This window comes from Anomalospiza imberbis, chromosome 13, assembly GCF_031753505.1.
Source record: "Anomalospiza imberbis isolate Cuckoo-Finch-1a 21T00152 chromosome 13, ASM3175350v1, whole genome shotgun sequence".
NCBI classification, from domain to species: domain Eukaryota; kingdom Metazoa; phylum Chordata; class Aves; order Passeriformes; family Viduidae; genus Anomalospiza; species Anomalospiza imberbis.
This window is the reverse complement of record NC_089693.1, coordinates 14,130,002-14,150,465: the sequence shown is the minus strand read 5'-3', so window position 1 is coordinate 14,150,465 and position 20,464 is coordinate 14,130,002. Positions and strand designations below refer to the sequence as shown.

Sequence of the window (20,464 nt, the reverse complement as noted above, 5' to 3'; positions counted from 1 at the left end):
TAAAGAAGCTGAAAAACAGTGTCCCACACTATTCTACATCAGACGACATAACTCATGCTTGTACATATATTTAAAAATGCTTGTTTCAATCTCTACCTCTGCTTCATTTCCATCACACAAGTCTAAGTGGTTCCGACACTGTTTTGCACAACAGCTACTTTTCCAAGTTGATATCACAGTGCTTTTGTTTTTCTTCTTAGAACATTTCTCTAACACTCCTGTAGCAGAACTCCTTGGCCCTCCCTTGTACAGGCTAAACTGCAAGTTACACTTAGACAGGCAGACTGCAAAAACACTTCAAAAGAAAAGTAATTCATAATTTTAATATTTAAAATACAGCTTCTGCAATCTGCCACCTCAAAGTTTTATGTATCCTTTGAAAGTAGTGGATAAAAGAGATGTAGCAGTTTTATCACAAGTTTAGCTCCAAAATCTGGTATTTTCAAAATGGAATTTGAACAGTCACAGTGGGTGTTACTACTTCAGAATTTCCAAAACCCCAACTGCCAAACCAGTACTGCACTTAATTTGGCTGAGACCAGATCTATCCACAGGATGACCAGAACTCTCAACCCTGTCAGGACAGAGTTCTAAAAAGGAAAAATGATGGCTAATACAGGGAATAGAACCCAAAGCCTAACTGCGTAACTTGTTGTGATTCTATTTTTCTTCCTCACCTCCTTCTTATGCTCTTTTTTCCCATTACATGTAGCTTCTTTTCACCTAATATTTACTATGGTATTCTCACTTTTGCCTGTTTTCATCATTCAGTTTGCCTTTTTGTTCCCAAATTATAACTACTTGACCCAGTCTAGTGTTAATCTTGGTTCAGGAGGAGCGAGAAGGTGGATGTCCATCCTCAGCCCTCACACGTAGCAAGCTGCTGTCAGTGATGTACAGATGAGCTGCCACCCCAAGCACTATGAACGTGGTTCTCAACTATGAACTGGGAAAAAGAAAGGCCAATTTGTAGAGGCAGTACTTAGGAAAATCAATTACAAGCAACTACAATATATAACCAAATAACAGGAAAACCCTCAAGCCAGTAAATAATGGCAGTTTTACCAGTGATGACAGTTTCACCAGATTAGCTGCCTGTCTGCAACTCATGTAAATTCTGCTGAGGTTTTGCATAGAACTATAGAAAACTTCCTGTAATCTAATCAATAAGAAACAGTAAGGCATTCCCAAGGGGTATTTTGGTTTTTGCCTATTTATAAAACTGGGTATTACCTTAATTCTCACTAATGTAATATTTGATCCCAGCAGATTGTCAGTTAAAATTCTGGTTGGAGAGCAGCAGCAGAGGGAAAAGGAAAAACGTTAAGGAGCAAAACCTCCAAAAACTTGAATTCAAACAACAGCACCAATGCTGTCCCATTTACATCTTTCATTAAATCAAAGATTAAAAAGGAAGATCCTGTAACTAACAGGGTTTTTTTTTTAATGCCCCCCCCCCTCCAAAATGGTAAGGAATGGCAAGTTTTTCAGGTCACCCCTAGTCGCTAAAGAGGGAGCACAGAAAGCAAGTGTTCAATATTGAAGCCTGTGACAACACTCACACCCTCTTGAGGATAGCAGAACCTACATAAGGCAATACCTTAAAGTCACACACAACTTCCCTCTACTGCTTTTACTAATGCTTAAATACCCAGCAGAGTTTTCCCTCTGATGTCTGAGCTATTTTGGTCAGAAAAATGTGTAGAAATTGTAACTCAACCAAGAGCATTAATCTTCTGCATCTAAACAAATTTCCACCTGCATCTAAACAAATTTTTTCTCATAACATATTTCCATTTTGACCTTTTCCTAAGTAACCTGTCACACTGTGAACCTCTCCAAATTTCTTCCACTTGCTACTACAACATAAAAGCTATTCCAGTAAAGCTTTCCTATTTCAGGACTCTATTCTATCAGCTTTTCAGTCTTCCGGGGCTGAATTGCCCCTCATCCTTGTTTTGCAATGCACACAACCTTACAGCTGTCCTCCAACACATACTCCTTTCACATAGACATGTTTATAACTACATTATGGCTTAGATTTTAATTACTTAAAAGATTGGGAAAAAAATATTTTAAGACTATGGGAAGTCCCATCCACAATGGCTACAGAGCACAAGACCTTCCAGGTCTCAAAGCTTACTTGATTACTACCTGAGTTATTCATTAATTTAAATACAATCTATACTGCATAACTGTATGAATGTGTCCCTTTTACTCAGGCAGTTAGTCGTACAAGTCCGTATTTTGTACAATTCTGCATTTTGTACAACTCTACATATACTTTATTACATGAAAATAACATATTTTCCAAAAATACCACTTATGTGCTTAGTGCTATAAATAGCAATCTTACTAGAAACCTGTACGCGTCAGTAAGCTATTATATGTTATATATTGTTCAAGTTAGTAAACATCATCTAGATATTTTATTTCTGTTTTAAGACAACGAAGTAAGTCTGTATGCGGCAGCAGCATCTAAGTCGTATATTGGCAACATACTGCACGGCAGTATTTGTTTTCCAAGTTCTATATGTGAGACATGTGCTTAATAGCAGAAAAAAGCCTGAAATATTTCTTGAAAGAATCACGGAATGGTTTGGGTTGAAAGAGACCTGAAAGATCAAGTCCCAGACCCGACTGCCACGGGTAGGGACACCTTTTACTAAACCACGGAGCCCAGAGACCCAACAAACCTGGCCTTGGACACTGGCAGGGATGGGGCATCCACAGGCTCCCTGGGCAACCTGTGCCAGTGCCTCATCATCCTCACGGGGAAGAATTTCCTCCTTGTATCTAAACTTGCCCTCTGCTAGTTTAAAGCCATTCCCCATTGTCCTACCGCCACATGCCCTTGCCAGAAGTTCCTCTCCAGCGTTCTCGACAACGTCCTTGTCCTAAACAGCACAAACTTCCCGCGGTGCCCTCACGCCGTGACGGCTCAGGAGCCCCGAACGCGGCCGGCGCCACACGAGCCGCCCGCGCTGCCCGAGCGGCACCGCCCGCCCGGCCCCGCCATGGCGCCCGCCCGCCCGGTACCTTCCAGGCCAGGAGCAGCACGTTCATGATGGCCAGCAACGGGCAGGGGCCGTTCTCGTTCTGGGTGATGACGGGCGTGTTCTCCTCCTTCCAGCGGACCCACTTGATGTGATAGACCGACTGGCCAGGGAAGCGCTCCTTGGAAGCGGAGAGGAGCTGGGAGCCCGCCGCCGGCCTGTCCCCTTCGGGCTCCGGGGCCGGGCCCCCCGAGGAGGCCCCCGCCGCCACCGCCTCGTCGGCGTCGCTGTTGAGCTCGGAGCTGCTCGGGCAGCAGGAGTGCAGGTTGGAGAAGGACTCCAGCGAGTCCAGGCTGCGGGACTCCTCCCCCGGCGGGCTGGGAGCGCCGCTGCTCCCGGAGCCGGCTCCCGCGGGACCGCTCTCCGAGGCGGGCGCCGCTCCGGGACTCTCCGGCACCGCCGGCCCCGCGCCTTCCGCCGCCTCACCACCCTCCGCGGCCCGGGAGGGGGACGCGGTCCGAGGGGCCGCGGCGGGAGCGGGGGCCGGCGGAGGGGAAGGGCTGCGCCGCCCGCCGCCCTCCTCGGCCTCCCTGCAGCCGCCCTCGCCCGCCGCCGCCTCTCCCAGGCGGAGCCGGCTGGCAGCGCCCCCGCCGCCCGTCTGCAGCGAGCCCGGGGGCGGCGGGGGCTGCGCCAGGCTCTCCATGCCCGGCCCGGCCGCTCCGCTCTCTATTGGCACCGCAGCGGCTGCGCCTCCGCCCGCAACGCCCGCGACGCCATCACAGCAGCGGCGCCAGCTCCGCCCCGCCGGGGACGTGCGGGCGGGGGGGGAGCGGCCGCGGGTCACGGCGGGGCCCGGGGCGGGGGGGCCCCGGGGCGGGGCGGGGCGGGCAGCGGGAAGGGGAGGAAAACAGGTGAGTCCGGCCCTGCCGAGGGTGCGGTTTCTTAGACAGTCGTACTATAAAAAATACGGCTGTGGCGAGTATAATAGATGACTTCAGCAATTTAATTGTATAGACTAATTGAAAGATAGGAAATTTAGGTTAAGTATTAGGAAAATATTCTTTACTGTGAGGGTGGTGAGGCACTGGCACAGGTTGCAGAGAGGCTGCAGATGCCCCATCCCTGGAAGTGTTCAAGTCCAGGTTGGATAAGGTCTTGAGCAACCTGGTCTAGTGGGAGGTGTCCCTGTCCATGTCAGGGGACTGGAATTAAATGTTCCTTAAGATCCATTCCAACACCTTAACATTCTGTGATCCTGTAAGAATTAATGTGGGTGTATTACTCAGACTTTACCCCGGCGAACCTCTCCTCTCCCTGCAAAAATCTTCAGCTTTTAATCACAAATTGTAAATAGTCTTGGGATGATAAGGATATAGCCTCTCCTTTTATTCTCGGCAGCTCTCTAGTTTGAAGTCTGTAAACACTTGCATCAACTTCTGCAGCCTTTCCTGAGGTACGTTCACTGTAATTTTGCATTCTATGTGCATTTCCGTAACACTTTCTCTCACCTGTATCAGTGTTCAGAAGGAAGTTGTTTTTTATTCTGACACGGCAACAGGAAGAGCACAAATATAAAGGGCTGACATTAAACTGAGAAACTTGGCACAAACTCTAATATAAAAATCAAATCTTTGAGGTGGCACAGTTGATGGAAGAATTAGCATTAGGACAAACAAGGGAGGAAACATTTTGTTCAGATGTCTCACATTTGTATTTCCACGGAAGGATTTTCCTGTACCCTTGAATTGTGAAAGTTGTTCAAGACAGTTTCAGAATGACAAAGTCTTGTTCAGTGGGGATACTGCAACACTTCAGAACATGTAGAGCGAGCATCGGGAGAAGTCGGTGACCTAAAATAAAACTCTGAAAGTAAGTAAATTAGTTTGTGCAAGAAAAAACTGTGTGTCTGGTAAGGGGATGAAGGAAACCAGAGCAAATCTCTAAAAGTAAGTTCGTTCTCTGCAAGGAAAAGCCATGTATCCGGTAAGGGGACAAAGGACAGCAGCCCGTGCGCTGTGCTCGTACTCCGGTGCGCCGATGGCTCCGTTGCGCCGCCCCGGGGCGCGCCGGAAGCGGCGGGAGCGGCCCCGCCCATCCCGCGGCCCCGCCCATCCCGCGGCCCCGCCCCAGGGCGTGCCCACGGGGACCCGCCCCTTCCGCCGGGTCCCGCCCCCTTGCGCGCGGGGCGGGGCGGGGCGTTCCGCGCCCTCTGGGCGTGTCCCGCGGCCCCGCCCCGCCGGCGGCGTCGGGCGCGCGCGCGGGCGGAGGGAGCGGCGGCGCGCGGAGCGGAGGGAGGGAGGGGGGGCAGCGCTGCCGGGAGAGCCGTCGATCCCGGCCGATCCGCGGCTGTTCCGTGGCTGTTCCGTGGGCGGGAACAGACCTCCGGAGCGGCGGGGGACAAAGCGGAGGGAGGCGCCCAGCTCGCCCCTCCCCATCCCGCCCGGCGCCGGTCTGGGGCGGATGTGCCGTGGGTAGGCGGCGGCGGCGGCGGCGGGGCCTGCGCCCGGCGGAGATGGATCTGGCGGGGACGATAATCCTGCTGTGCTCCTGCGCGGCGGGCGCTGGAGGTGAGGAGCCGCCCGGCCTCGTGGGGCCCTGGTTTGGGGCCGTCTCCCTTCCTCTCTCCCTCCTTCTTCCCTCTCTCTCTCCCCCGTCTCCGGCGCTCGGGGCCGGGGGCGGCGGGCCCCGCTCTCCGGGGCGCCCCGGCGCCAGGGCCGCGGCTGGGCCGCCAGCCGGGCTCCCCGCTCCGCCCGCCGCTTCAGCCCGCCCGGGCCTCTCCTCCGCCGCCCGGGGCCGGCCTGGTGCCCCCGCGCCTTCCCCGGGACTTTCCCCGCCGAGGACCGGGTCAGTTGCCCTCCGCTCTTCTTCCGCCTCAGGTCCTTCTCTCCGCGCTCGGCTGTGTTTGTTTTCCCTTCCCGGCTCCGCTTCCGTCCCTCAGGACTTCCCGCCGGTCCTGGTGGCCGCTCACCGGCTCCCTGCTCTGGCGGCCGCTTCTCTCTCCCCGAAACCAGGAAGGACGGGCAGACGGAAAGTTCAGCTTAAGGAAATAAAAGAGGAGCCCGGGTTCTTCCCGAAGTGTGACCGTGACCTCCAGGGGGGTCTCAGCTCTCCCAGGCCGGGGCAAAACTCGCTTGTGTTTATGGGGACGTGTAACTGTATCGGCTCCCGTTAGGAATTGTTTCTCGGCATTAGGAACTGGGCGGTTTCTTCACTGCGCCTGGTAATGTTTAATTGGTCAAATCAAGGCAGGGAAAATAGTTTCTGCTTTGTACAGAGAAAGAGTTTCGGAAAGGGTGGACTTGGGAGGGTGTTTCTAGAGAACTGTGGGTGGAACAACTGATAAAGACTTGTTTCCTCTGTTTCATTTGGCACCTCTGATGTATCTGGGCTCTGCCTCTGTGTGCATCAATGTGTAGGTTTATTAACAAAGAAGCTAGCGCTAAATGCTGGTCTTCCACACATTCTCAAAAAGTGACATCAAACTGTGGGAAACTTCAGTAGGTTCTACTTGTGGCTAAGCCTTGAGATAAAAAGCAGGGTGATTTGCATGGTCAGAAGCCATCCTGTTATTTAGATGATTAGTAGTGGGGTGCATCAAAGAATTTAGGTTTTTCTTTGTAAATTCTGGTAAGCTATCGAGATATTTCAGACTTAATTGTTGGCATGCTTTCAAGGCGTCTTTGTTTTCTGTACTAAATGGTGCTGGCACAGAACTAACTCTAATTAATTAATTAACTAGTTGTAAGGGTTGTTTTCACTGTTTAATTCCAGGCAGGCAGTTGTGCCTTAAAAGTCGTAGTAGAAATATAAAGTTCAGTCCCCTGGATATATAGAAGAAAGTTCATGAAATGTATTTCAGAAATTCCTATTAATTTTTTTCTTTGAGAGAATAATGGGCACCTCCAACATTTCTGGGCACTAAGAAGCACACCTCACTAGCAGTTGGCAGAAGTACATGTCTTTGGTGTGTAGCAGTGCAGGTAAATCTTTAAAGAAAGACTAATAATGCTAGATAGAAATCTAGTGATAGTGCCAATGCACATCTCTAAAATATCCAGTAGAACATTTTTGGTAAAAGTTTGAATGTAATTATGAAAGATTTGCCATAGTTCTGTGTTAAATTAAAAATAGACTTTTAAGTTTAGAAAGGTCTATTTTACCTGTATGCACATTTCTAGAGTTTTAGATACTGCAGATGTTTTTATTTATTGAAAAATAGGGTTCTTCATTTGTGTATTTTTCCTTCCAGGCAGGCATAAATATCTGTGTGGAAAGGACAAGTTCATGATTCTTAAAGAAGTTACAGTGAGAGCAGTGCAAACTGGAAAGGACTGAAAAGACCCCAGCAATTTACGTTTCATTCATGTACAGTGCATCTGGTCTCGTTAATTTTACACAGATCTTGAAGCTAAGTTACATTTATCTGTAAAGCTGTCTGGTTTTAAGCCACATAGGTATTAAATAGTAATAATTTTGGAGATTTCATTAATCTGCACTTTAAAAATAATTAGGGGTTTGCATGTTTCATCTAAGATTGGAGTATTTTTATGGGATACCCAAGTTTGAACTCTTTCAGAATTATACAAGGCCTTGTGCCTGTGTACTGTGCAGACACTCTACATATTCTATTATAATAGTCTTTAGATATAAAGGTATAGATTAACAGAACCAACTGTAACATTAGCTTACAGCTAAGTATGAATCATAAAATCAACTTCTAAAAAATGACCCAGCATAATTTGGGTGGTTTATTTGAGAAGGTTTAGTGAAATCTTAGTTTTCTCTAAAAAATTCTTTTCAGTTGTAGTTTATATTGTTGTTAAAATTATGTGAGGGGAATGCAATCAAAAGCAATCAGTAGTGCCGCTGCACTGGTGAAGTGTACTGCAGAGTCTGTCCTGGGCTGCTTCATAGCTTTTGCTAGGTTATGTCTGTGTGGTTAAAGCAGACACATTATCAGAAGGTTGGCCTAATAGGTCCACAAACATTCTTGATCAGGTTCTGGTATTAGATCACTTCTAGTGCTTTCTTCTGCTTTCTTTGCTTCCACTGCATAAATATTGCCTTTGTAAAACCAATGGTCCAGCAGGTCAGTTTGAATACTGTTTCAATAGTATAAGAAGGAAAAGCCACACCATTTATTTTGTTTTCTTTCTGTTAGTAATTAGAGAAAGCTAGAGTTTAGTTTCTGGTATATGGCGTCTATTTGAGATAGTGTATATGTACCTTGGCTTTTAAGAATTCTTTTTTTTTTAAAGCGAATCTCAGCATTTTCCCAACACCCTGGAATTGCTTGGCTTTAAGGCATCTCTTCACTCGCTGGTGCTGTCATGAATTTTATGTGTGTGAAGTGGTGCTTAAGTTGGGCAGTAGTATTGGCAGCTGACTGCAGCATGCTCTCCTGCACGTGATGAAGATGCATGCAGGTGTGTTAATCAGTACTTAATTATCCATACATAATGATGTTCATAGAGGAATGGAAATAACTTATTTAACCTCTCCTTCTACCTAAGGGTCATTAAAAAAAAAAAAAGGGAAAGGGCAATAGCAAACACAAAGGAGAACTTTTGAGGCCTCTGACAAGCTTGTATTTAACAAGAGTGACCATGCTTTGGCTAGGCTGATCAAATGCTGAATACCATTGCAAATCTATGATAAATAGTTTGTTGTCACTGGTACGACATGCTCTTTTTATGTTGCTAAGACTTCCAAGTTGTATCTTAGTGTCTTGTGGTGCTGGATATTGAACTGCCTATTTCCCAGTGAGCCTGGGAGAAATTCTGCTTTTTTTTCTGGACACATGGGGGAGTTGTGGGAAGGCATTTATGAGCTATCAGCATCTGAGTGATTTAGTTGTGTTCTTACTAGAAATTGAGAAGAACAGTAGCCTTCATAAGTATGGCAGCACTCATCCTCCAGCATTTATTTGGCTTTTAAAATAAAAACATTATGGCTAAGACAGTGCCTAGTCAAGACAGCTGTCAGATGGTTGTTTCAGAAATGTCTGTGGTAATTAAATAAAATCAGGTATTTGGGTGGTTGCTTTGAAATACTGTTGCCCAAAAGCCTCAGACTGCAGTTTGTTTATATTTTTAAAAGATCCAAAGGATTGTTTTTGCAGCATGGCAGAGCCACTGTACTGAGTTACTGCTGTCTGGTGGTCCTGCCCTGGCCATGCACTCCCACCTCTCCTCCTGGCATGAGAAGTCAATCCAAAGAAAAAGAATTAATCAGTTCCCTCCAGTTGTGTAACTGGAGTTGCTTTATTGAGCAAACCCAGGCCTGATGGGGAAGAAGAACTGGGACTTTCACAGGGTGGAGGGGAAGAGGGTCAATAAAAAGCAGACATGTGCTTGCACTGGTGTTGCCATACTGTCTGACCAAGCCCTAAATTGAGGCCTCAGTGAAGGGAAATGATCCTGACCTGACTTCTTGATTACATGTTTTTCTTTCACCAAAAACTCACTTGACCAGAGGAGAGAGAAGATTTTTTTCAGCTGAATCTAGCGCCAGTGTAAGAAAAGAATGGAAACAGAGTAGGTGTAAAAGGGCAGCAGGGCCTGCCCTTCTGCTGGCAGTTTTGAAACAACAGCCTGAATAAATTCTTTGGAGAAGTCCAAGTCAGGAGGTATATGATAGAATTTCTGCCTTGCTAAATCTGAATGCAGTGTGCATTCTTTAATGTCCCATGTAAATGGAGCTTTTTTGTAAGGTAGATAAACTCTATGTTGAAAACAACTTGAAGCAAAAGTTGCTTTGATTATCTTAATTGAAATTATAATAATAATTCTCTACAAGATGTTTATCACATGCTGGCATTTTAAATCTGCAAATTAGTGATGATGCTTGCAGTAATAAGACTTGTCTGGTGAGTTATCTTGGCTTCTCAACAATTTCTGATACTCTGTCAAGTTGTATTCTGTGCTTTTTTCCACCCCACTAACAAACTTGAGTTGCGCTTGAGGTATTTGCATTTGTCATGCAAGTCTTAATCTGAGTGGTTTAATGCAAACGTCATCTTATAGAACAGTGCATGCTTGATTAATCCTCTTACGGGAAGTTAAATGTTATTCTGTTTTATAATGATGTGTATAAAATTAACAGATATTTATATTTACATGGGTAAACTTTCAGTACTGTTTATTGCTAGTCATTTTTTTGTGCATGGAGCTAGCTTTCATAAAAATATGCTCCAGAATCTTCACAGACACTGGGATTAGTCTAACCAGCCTGTAATTCTCCAGGCCCTCCTCCTTGAAGATGGGGGTGACATTTGTCAGGAACTCCCCTCTATAACAGTAACTTTTCAGAAAGGTGATGGAAGCCTTGAAGTGGTGTCCGCCAGCCCCGTCAGCATTCCTGGATGCATCCCATTTGATCCTGTGGACTTCTGTATATCCAGGTGGCTGAAGTGTTCCCTTGTTCATGTAATGTGCTGCAGGTGCTGCTTCTCTCCTGCAGACTGGGAAAGGTTTGTCTGGGGGGAGAAGCTCTTCATGGTTTTCTCTGGGGAAATAACCAACAGGAATCATTTAGCACATACAACCAAACGACTCTTACGTGTGTCTGCTCACCTTGTGCCAGGAAGCTTACAGCTAAAATCACATGGATGATCCAATTTAGCCTTTGCATAAGGCTGGTTAGAAGGTGAGAGTACATGCCTCAAACTCCATATCTGTCCAGTGGGATTTGTTTGTTCACAACAACTGTAGATACTTCACAGCTCTCTAGGGATCCCGAAGAGTTGTATATCCTCACACACAAAACATCTTTCACAGGGACTGGCACACTGAGACATTTGCCTAAATGCTCTGCTGGATTCTGTTTTAAGTCCTTCCTGGTGTTTAGTTCTAAGCTGTGAGAGTAAAGCTTCATTCCTGCAGGGAATTTGTCATAGGAAATGCCACATCTAGTTTAGCAAGTCTTTGGAAGACTATACTGTCAAGTTCAAATGCCAACCCTTTGTCACTCTCTGATGTCTGTGTCCTAAAGGGTTTCTGTCTCCTAGCTTAGTGTTTAGGTGAAGTGTAATGTTGTTTTATTCCACCAGATTGCCTGGAAGGCATCCTGCTGTTTTGATTTGTTCATGGCAACATGACACATGGAATTTGTAGAGTGGTTCCCATAAGCTACATTTAGGTGTTCATGGTTCAGTGTTTCTTACTGTGGGCTTCCTGACTGTATCCTTAATTGAAAAGATCTTTGTTATGCAATCTTTTTTAAAAATACCCAAACCCCTAGTTTTTCATTTACAGAAAATAATGGCAGTAGTTTGTAACAGAGGTTGGGATTTGGTATGGGCTATCATAATGATTTCTTGGGGTGTGCCGCTTCCAGTTTCTGTGAAATACTTTTTCCTTTTTTATGCAGTCTCCTGCTTACAGGAACTGGAGCTGGCAGTTCTACCTGCCTCATGTACCTCAGTGAAGTTTTCTTTCCAGTTTAATGAACTACTTCTTCAGAATCCTCTATAGATTCTTGTTAACAAGGTTGAGCTACTTATTAAGCTACCTTTTTAAAGAAGATAATCCCTTTTGATAGGTAGCTGGTTTGATTACAAGGAGAGAGTGATCAGTTGCAGACTTCGAATGCTGTAGCAATGCTGATGTTATAGAGGCTTCTGGAAGTGAAACTGTTCATTTTAAAGCCTTAAGTCCCTTTTTGGAGAAGCCATAATGCTCTAGGTGGTGTGCAGCTGCTCTGCTTAAGCAAGAAGAGAGCAGCAGGAGTGTTTGTGTTAAGTGTTTGCTATAAGAGTACTTAAAACATAAGGAGTTCTTTACCTTTTGGAGAAAGGGAAAAGAAAGTGTTGTTTCCCTGTGTGATCATACCAAGTGTATTAATTTTTTTTTTAAAGAAGAAAGATCTTTGCTTAAAACCCTCTGCTTTTACTTAGCAGAGAGAACAGTTATGAAACTTCTCATGTCAGTAGTCTTTTGCTGTCTTGTCACAGTAGTTAGCACTTAAAAACTATTCTTTGTGACTCAGTTAAATGCTGTCTCTCATCTTTTCACGTGGTCATGAGACCTGGATCGAGTGCCAAGTGTTATTGAGTCTTCAGTAAGTTGTCACACTTCAAAACTTTTTTCTGGGTGCCTGAAGCTGTTCAAAGTGTATCTTGAAATACTGGGAATAAAAATGGTCTGTAACAATTAAAGGAGTGCATTATGTAAAGATGATTCTGAAGCACCGAAGTTTACAAATTCTGCAGTGTACTTACTGTCTAGTTTTGATCAAGTTCTTAAAGTGAGTTATGAATATAATATTCTAGATTCAGGTTCATTTAACAATTAAAACTTTTAAGTTTTAGCCTATATCAATTAATTTTTAAGCTTGGCTTCCTAAATGTTGACACTTCTGGGTCATACACCTGGAATTGGAAGCATGTATCTGTAGTCAGGCACATGTATATTGTGCATGATCTCAGGCCAATTTGGTTTGGTGTATAGAAGTTCTTGGGTTGTAGGAGGTGTTACGGTTCATTTTGGAGGGATTATGTTGAAGTGATGAGAGAACCAACAGACACAGACAATATCCTGCATCCTCAAAACTTCTGCTAGTTACTGAAACTTTATGGTCCCGTGTCTTATTGGGATTAGAATTAATGTAGACTTTCTTGAACCACACATGTTAAACATTTTAAAATGCCTAAGACACTTTTCTTTCTGAGAAGCTGATTGAGAATTGACATGTATTTTGAGACTAAGAGTGAGAGGAAATTAGAATGAAGTTTTGTTATTGGACTGTGTTTGCAGTTAACAGTGAAGAGTCAACATTTGCAGAAGGCTACAAGACTGTGAGAAAATTTGAATGTGATTTCTCTGCAGTGTAGCATTAATTGAATTTTAAACAGATACAGCAATATCATCTTGTGCACATGGCTGCTAAATGCAAGCAATGCATTTGAAAGTATTAATTTACTTGGTCATCTTTTTAGGTATCTGAGGAAAAATACCACATGTAGTGCCTGAGAACTAACATTTAGGGTGGTTTGAAGTTAAATTGATTATGAGATAGTATTGTTTCTTCTTGTATAATTCAGAGTTCTTCTGGTTTTCTGCACAAGTTGTATTTTGGGGTTTTTTTGGTGATTAGTGTCTCTCCTCCATCAGGATAGGAAGGTCAAAATCTTTGCCATTTTCTGCCATGAACTCATATTAACATAAGTCATAAATATTACCCTAGAAGGAATTGTACAAAATAGACTGAACTGAATCTACATCTCTGGAGATACATTTTAATAAAACTTTTCCATGTGGTAGAACATTCCATGTGATACAAAATGTGTTGCTAGGTGGCATGATTTGCTCTTAATTTCCCTGGATATTTCACATGTAGAATACAAACATCCTGAGCAGATAGTGTGGTGTCATGACTGCAGAGTGAAGTTGGAAGCACAATTTCAGGGAACCTGAAAAGAGATATTCAGCTGTTGCACTTTTTATTTTGAATCAGGAGTGCTTTTCTAAAGCATCCCTCAAGCATTCCTGTTGACAGTGATGTAGTTTGCATTGTGGGGTAGTTTTGGAGTAAATGAACTATACTTGTTTTGATTGAAATTCAAGTGGAAGATGCTTTCCAAGCCCCATCTGATGCACTTGTTGCTGCAGATTTTGTGTCCTGTCTGTGGGACTAGAGTAGAATGAATCTGATGTGTACAAAGGAGAAAAATAAGTTAAAATGGATATAATGTGGAATTTGGGTCCTTGTTACCAACTGCTTTGCGCCACAGGTCTGCCGTGCCTGGTAGTATGGTTATAACCTTGCTTGTCTCTGTTTTTCAGGTCAGTATGGAAATCCTCTAAATAAGTACATTAGACACTATGAAGGACTGTCCTACGATGTGGATTTGTTACACCAAAAACACCAGCGTGCCAAAAGAGCAGTGTCACATGAAGAGCAGTTCTTGCGCCTAGATTTCCATGCTCATGGAAGGTTAGTGATATTTTAAAAGTTGTTTGCTTTAAATATTTTATTCATGTGTTTTAATTGTAGTGAAATGGAAAGGATGAAATAGAGCCACCACAATAACATTAGCTGGAATACCACATTGCACTGTTTGCAGTTTCTATGAAGTATTTTCTCTCATGTCCAGTTTAGGTATGAAATTGGTACTTGCAAGCACTTCTTCAAATATCTGATGGTAATTATTAATACACTTTGAAGCTTAAATAATGGAATCATACTCGGAACAGAATGGTAGTTGATTCTGAGTTTATAATACAGTTTTGTGTTGCATATATGTTTGGTTTTTTCTTTGTAGTTTTTTGGGTTTTTTGAGAATTGAGCCAAACTGCATTAGGAAATTTAATTGAGAAAAAGAAGCATTTCAAATTGCATTTGAAGCTACAAAATAGGCCAAAAATGTTCTGTTTTGTGTGTACTGGTGTTATCTGATTTTTTGTGCTAGTGTGAAATTTAGAAATTATTTGACATGGGGAAAGATGATTTCTGTTACAAGACATATTTTGCCCTGTATTTAACATATAAGATCCAGTCCAAAGTTAGATATTCAGTGTGACCAACTGAAGTATAATTTCTAGGTTTTCATTTAGGAAGATCTTGTTGCAATTTGGAATTGCCTGCTTTTTGGATAACCTAGGAGAAAGAGAAAGAAAGTTAAAATATCTGTGTCTGTATCTTAGTTTCTATGACTCCCTCCTTTGCAGCACCACTCTTAATAAATTTCAGGAATGTGTAATGCCCTTGTTTTTCATGTTATTTCAGTTACAATTTAAGTGTTTAGAACTTGATAAATAATTGTTAGCCATGTGTAGCACAAAAGAAGTTTAACAGAGAAAATGTAAACCTAGGTCTCCTGAAACTGTTTGGGATATTGTTTTTTGAGTAAGTGTTTTGGTTTTGTGCCAGCTTGTCATTTCTTCAGGGAATGAAGTGTTGTTCCTGGAGGTTTCTGATGTAATGACTGAAATTCAGTGCGTGCTCCCAGAAGGTCAGCATTAGGGTTGTATTTCTAAATGCCATAGAACTACAACCCAGATCCTGAATTTTGAAGTCCTGTCCTTAAAACCATGTTTTCAAGTGTGATTTTTAGTCCAAGGAATTTTATTGTTTAAAGAAGAGTCATGGTGCCGCAGTCTCTGCTGTAACTTCAGTGGCAGTCTCTAGTTTTCCCTTTTAAATTGTTCTAATAAACAAGACTGCAGAGTAGAATGCTTCAGAGGCTCCTCACAGTGTAAACCTTGCTACTTTTAAATATCCAGCCAGATTGCAAGACAGTGAAGTTCAGACTGAGCCTAATGCTGCCACTTCTAAGCTGCAGGCTGGTGGATACTTTAAGCTCACTGCAGTGTGCACTGCTGCAGAGAGAAACATGCCTAACCATCTTCTCAGCATCATCCTTGTGCTAACACTGCTAGTGTTAAAGCCATGCAAGCAATAGCATTTGGGAACTAATCTGTCTAAAAATTATTTGGGAAAAAAGAATCAGTGTGACTTGAAGGAGTGATAGAAGAAGGATGAGACCACTCTTGCTGGGACCAGGCCACATTTCAGGCCACTTCAGCAGGTTCATCTTGTCATTGGTAAGGATCCCATAATAATCTTCTGTAAGACAGAGCTGCTGGCTAAGTCTCCAAGTTCTCTTTGTGGTGAGGGGGGGGGGGTTGAAAATCCTTATCCTGTAAAAATGGTAGTTGCACCTAGGATAATGTCTAAAAAAATTTCCTTTCTTACTTCACAGAGGAAGACCAGACTTTAGTCAAATCAGGTTTGTAAATATTTTGGTTGTTACTCATGAAGAAAAATGTTGATGTGTATATGTGGAATTGATCATAAATCCCTATGGTTTGAGGCACAAACCCATCATTAGCTGAGGAGGCTGATTGGAAACTGACTGCAAGGTCAAACCAGTCCATAATCTAGGATTTGGGTAGTTTCCTGTGGCACATCTAACACTTCCTGCCAGAGAGAGGGTAGTTGACAGCATGTAAATTTAGTCCAAAGTTCCTGTTAATCAATTTGGATGTGTTCTTACAAAATATTTTCATTTTGCTTTAAATGTGAATTAGGAAGGATCAAGTGAATTGGGTTTTACTTCACAGAGTCTGTTTATTTGCTTTGAAGGTGTGTAGCAGTTTGAGAAGCTGTATAAATAGGATTGGCTTTTGCAGTTGCAGCTGGTTTATTGTGAATAACTAAGTGATTTATGTCATCACTGAGAAGGACAAAAGCAAAACCTTTCTATCAAGTGTTCGAGTTACTTTGTTTGAAGATAGGAAATAAAGCTTTTGCAGAACACTTGAACGATGTAGTTATAGGCCGTGGACTTTTAAAGTGCTGTGGCATGTAAAAACAGATGGTGAAACTTAAAGGCATTCGGTCAACATGAGAGTTGAGGTTGTGGAAACTTATACCTGATCTTTTTTGAATGGCCTTTTACCAAATGGTTTGTTAGGGTTTGTCCGGGTGTAGTGGTTTATTGGCACACAGCTGTCCAACTTGCATCCCCTTAATAAATACAGTAAACAGCTTCTACTTATGAGGACTGAAATGCCAGTCTTGTATTTTGATTTGGGTTCTGATTAAATGGCTGTATTTTGTAGCCCGGAAACAATGGAAAAACTGTCCTAGTATTTACTGCTGTTTTCTGCTGGCAGCAGCAAGTGAAGCTGGGCCACAGTGGTTCTCAGGCTGTATCTCCGTGACCAGTTGGAACTTCTAAACGCCATCTTTTGGTGTGTGCCAGAGGAAGCACCTGCTGCTCACGTGGCCAGTCAAGATGGGAAAGTGATTTGGCTGCTTATTTTTTAGTGAGGTTAATTGGTTCTTCTGTTTAGTGTAGAGGCAAATCTGCCTTAAGCAGGAGTGCAGAACTAAGCAGCAGTGGTGAGAGGGAGGATGCGGTACCAGCCTTTTCAGTGGCAGTGCTGACATATGCCAGATAAGCATTCATCAGACTTACACTTTCATTGTCCAGAAAATGGCTGGCAGCTACCAGTATTTTAGGATTGTGTAAGTAGCATCTGTTCTTTTCAGTGGGCTGTTCAGATTTAAGAACTGTACCCTTCTGTTGAAAAAGGAAAAAATAAAAACACAATTTAAATATTACATATTTATACCAAGTTAAAGGGACCATTTAACTATGGGCTAATAATTAAATAATGAAATAGATACTGAAATGATGGAATTAAACGCAAAGCTACCTTTTTTCATACCAGATTCAGTAATTCTTCAAATGAATGTGTGTTGTGCCATCACTGAGAAACCTTCTCTGTTTAACTAACTGAAAGCTAGATGCCACACGATATACTGCTCAGAACAGAAATTTTTCAAAATCTTTGTTGTTTGGTAATATAAAATACAACTTCTTAGGGTAAATGCAATGAACTAGATGGAACCAGCCACACTATTCAATGCTGAAATACTAACTTAGTAGGACAATTAAAATTGCTGAAGCTGAGCTACAAATCCTTATTAATTCTTTTCAATAATAAACCGTGTATTAGATTAATCACCATTATTGCTTCCCCAGTGGTGCAAAATGTGCCTATTTCTGTAATGCTTCAACTTGGAAGGAATATGAAGGTTTGAAATAATCCTGGTTGTATGATCAGAGCTCTTCCACCTGCCAGTTCATATTGAGTGTTCCAGTGTGATTTAATTTAAGGTGCCCTATGAGTCCAGGGGAGGCTCACACAAAGTTAATGAATGCCCAGTATTAATACCAGGAGCTTGGTTAATATAAAACAGTTTTTGAACCCACCCCACAGCCCTTCCCCCCAAAAAGCAAAATATAGTACAGACTCCCCAAAATACATGGATTGATTCAAAGAAGAGCAATGCCTTTGGTGCTGGCTTGAGATACAGTGAAGCATTTTAAATAGATTAACTTCCTTTTGCATGTCAAGGTAATGTCAGTAGTTTCAAAAAGGAAGTTGGGACATCACTTAAACTGACATTGGATTTTATACAATTTGCACCCAATCACAAAATGTGCACTTGCACTTGTTTACTTACTGGACACAACTCTTCCCCTGCAGAGAAACTGGAAAGTTTTCTTCCTTTTTTCAGTACAAATATTTGCAATATATTAATCATAGAATATCTTGACCTGAATTCCTATCCACTGTAGAATGTCAGAAATATGCTGAATACTTCATAGTGATTTTGAGGACAGAGCTTAAAAAACTTGGATGATGTCTGATATTCTAACTGTACTTCTTTACCTAGAGAGAGAACTGGGAATTCCTGAGATGCTAATGCATTCAGAAGGGAAAAATGACGTCTGTGTATTGTTAAACTCTCAGTCAGCTTTTTATTTAATACATTACCAATAACTTATGCTTTCTAATTTTTTGCTTGATCATGTTAATTGTCCATCCACACCCTCTTTCAACACTCCTAGATTAGTTGATGACTCTTGCTTGGGAAAGGTGCCCACACAACTTGAGTGAACAGTTGAATTTTGAAGTGGTGCTTGAACACACGATAACACCTGCTTATTATTAAATTAAGGATACATCAGGAATTTCTTTATGATGTTTTACAGTTTAGCTATATTTTTTCTGTAGATTTTACCTATTTTTTGAGAAATACTGTAAGTTGTTCAGACATGTTTGTAGGAATGTATGGTCTGTACATAGTCCTTATAGGGAAACTGTGGACCACAAAATTTCAGTTCTTAATTAAGTCTGAGGTTTTTTTTTATTCTTGATTCTGTAGTAATCTGTAATCATTCATATTGCTCTCATTACTCAGAGCTGGTAAGTGTGTTTAAACAACATCATTGTTGGCCATATTTGAGTAGGTTATGAAAACAAAGGAGGCTCCCTGCAGAGAAATACTTGATAAGCTGATTTTTAAAAGTGGTGTTCTGAGCATGCTGCCATGCTGAGATGAACTGAAGTAACTAAGCTAGTTACTCTTGCATTAAAGAGAACTTTATATTATCAATTTAAGGTTTTTATTACACTATATGTTCTTTTTATGGCATTAATTTAAGTACTTTTTAAATTGTCCATACAGTGCTCAAATCATGAAATGAGTCTGCCTTCTGTGTTCTATGAGCCTGTCAGAACAAAAAGCAGATTCAGAATTACTGGGCTAATCTGAAAATGTACGTTGTGTCTCTTTCAATTCCATGTGCACTTAAACACACCCCTAAACAGCTCAACTTCTTAGGTAGGTTGGTTCAGCAGTCATCAAACAGAACCTACTGGTTGGCTTTGTGAGACTTAGGAAAATTATTTTCATGAATTTTACTAAGTGATTTTTTTGCAAGATTCACTTACTGCAACTCATTTTAGGCTGTCGTGAATTTGAAAAAAAAAAAATGATATCTTTAGTTCTTAATGTAGTCTTTTTAGTATTATTCACTGCTCTGTAGCAATTCTTCAATCATTACCTATCTATTAGACCTTTTAAGTTATATACCTTGACAGATAACTTGTCAGACAAGACACCTGTGAATCAGGTGTCACTTCCTACACTTGTTTTGTCAAAAAAACCCCAAAACCGAACCCACCCTATGCTGGTGCTTGTAGGTAAAGCAGTTTTATCTTGCAGAGAATTGGAAAGAAGGGTCCTAAGTTCTTATACATTTTTTAACTGAAATGAAATTAAAAAATTCTGGAGGCTGCATCTGTGGGTTAAATGTCTTGCCTTTTATGAGTTTAAATACAGTGACCTGGATTATGTGTTAGCCCTCAGGAAAAACAAAAGCATTTGATGTTTGACTTGGGTTTGTCTGGGAGACACAATGGTGTTGGACTGGCTGGACAGCCTGGCCAAGGTGCAGCATTTCCACTGTGCTGCTTAAATTGGTATTAATGGTTTACAGCTCTACTCCCTGGCCAGCAAACTTTAGTAGACACGGCCATGCTCTGAGAAAGTCATGTTCTTAAAATGTATATTTAAATGAATGTACACAAGCTATGTGCTCATATTATCAGGTAGTGGATTTATCTTCTGTGTCTTTACTTGTTTAACTAAGAAAGCTTCTTTCCTAACTACTTTCATAGTTTGAATTCATGTAGTAACTTTGCTTGTGCTTGTATTCTAGTACATCTTTACCCGTTTTCTGATTTTTGATATCTTGTTTTTGTTAGAACATGGCTTTGCATATAAATAGTCAGCTTCATGTAAATACAAATTGGAAGGTTATTTTTGCTAAGCAGGAAACCAGGAAGTCAGCTCTTTACTGAACTTCCCAAAGAAGTTTTATTGAAAGGGGAAAAAAAAGTAAACCTGGGGTAAAGGCTCTTCTGCCTTTAAAATCTGTACACTGTCCTCTTCAGGACAGAGAGCTACTTTCTCAGAGGGAAATGAGCCAACATGTACCTTCTTGTAATCCTACTTGGCTGGTTTCTGTTATCTGAGCTACCTTGTGTTTGCAGCTATGCATATCAAGAGTAATCAGTGGCAAATGCCTTGGAATGAAGGCTGCATCCTCATTGTAGTGTTCTAGAATACCGAGTTTAGCAAGTCTGGCTTCTCAAGGTCGGGAA

General features: G+C 42.3%; 2 protein-coding genes across 3 annotated transcripts in view; one reads left to right on the top strand and one right to left on the bottom strand.

Annotated features, from left to right (window-relative positions):
* The window catches only part of MINDY2 (MINDY lysine 48 deubiquitinase 2), a 33,291-nt gene extending 29,491 nt beyond the window's left edge, over nucleotides 1-3,800 (bottom strand). Inside the window, exon 1 of the mRNA XM_068204094.1 lies at nucleotides 3,040-3,800. Within this exon, the coding sequence (XP_068060195.1) occupies nucleotides 3,040-3,699 (660 nt within the window). The 5' untranslated portion in view covers nucleotides 3,700-3,800. The remainder of the gene's footprint in view (nucleotides 1-3,039) is intronic.
* Nucleotides 3,801-5,263: 1,463 nt separating this feature from the next.
* ADAM10 (ADAM metallopeptidase domain 10) overlaps nucleotides 5,264-20,464 on the top strand; it is a 42,656-nt gene continuing 27,455 nt past the window's right edge. The window contains exons 1-2 of one of the 2 annotated variants that reach the window (XM_068204090.1): nucleotides 5,264-5,563; nucleotides 13,781-13,931. In XM_068204090.1, the coding sequence (XP_068060191.1) occupies nucleotides 5,509-5,563; nucleotides 13,781-13,931 (206 nt within the window). In that variant the 5' untranslated portion in view covers nucleotides 5,264-5,508. Of the gene's footprint in view, nucleotides 5,564-9,488; nucleotides 9,625-13,780; nucleotides 13,932-20,464 lie in introns of those variants that run through there. The other variant, XM_068204091.1, reaches the window with a different exon arrangement.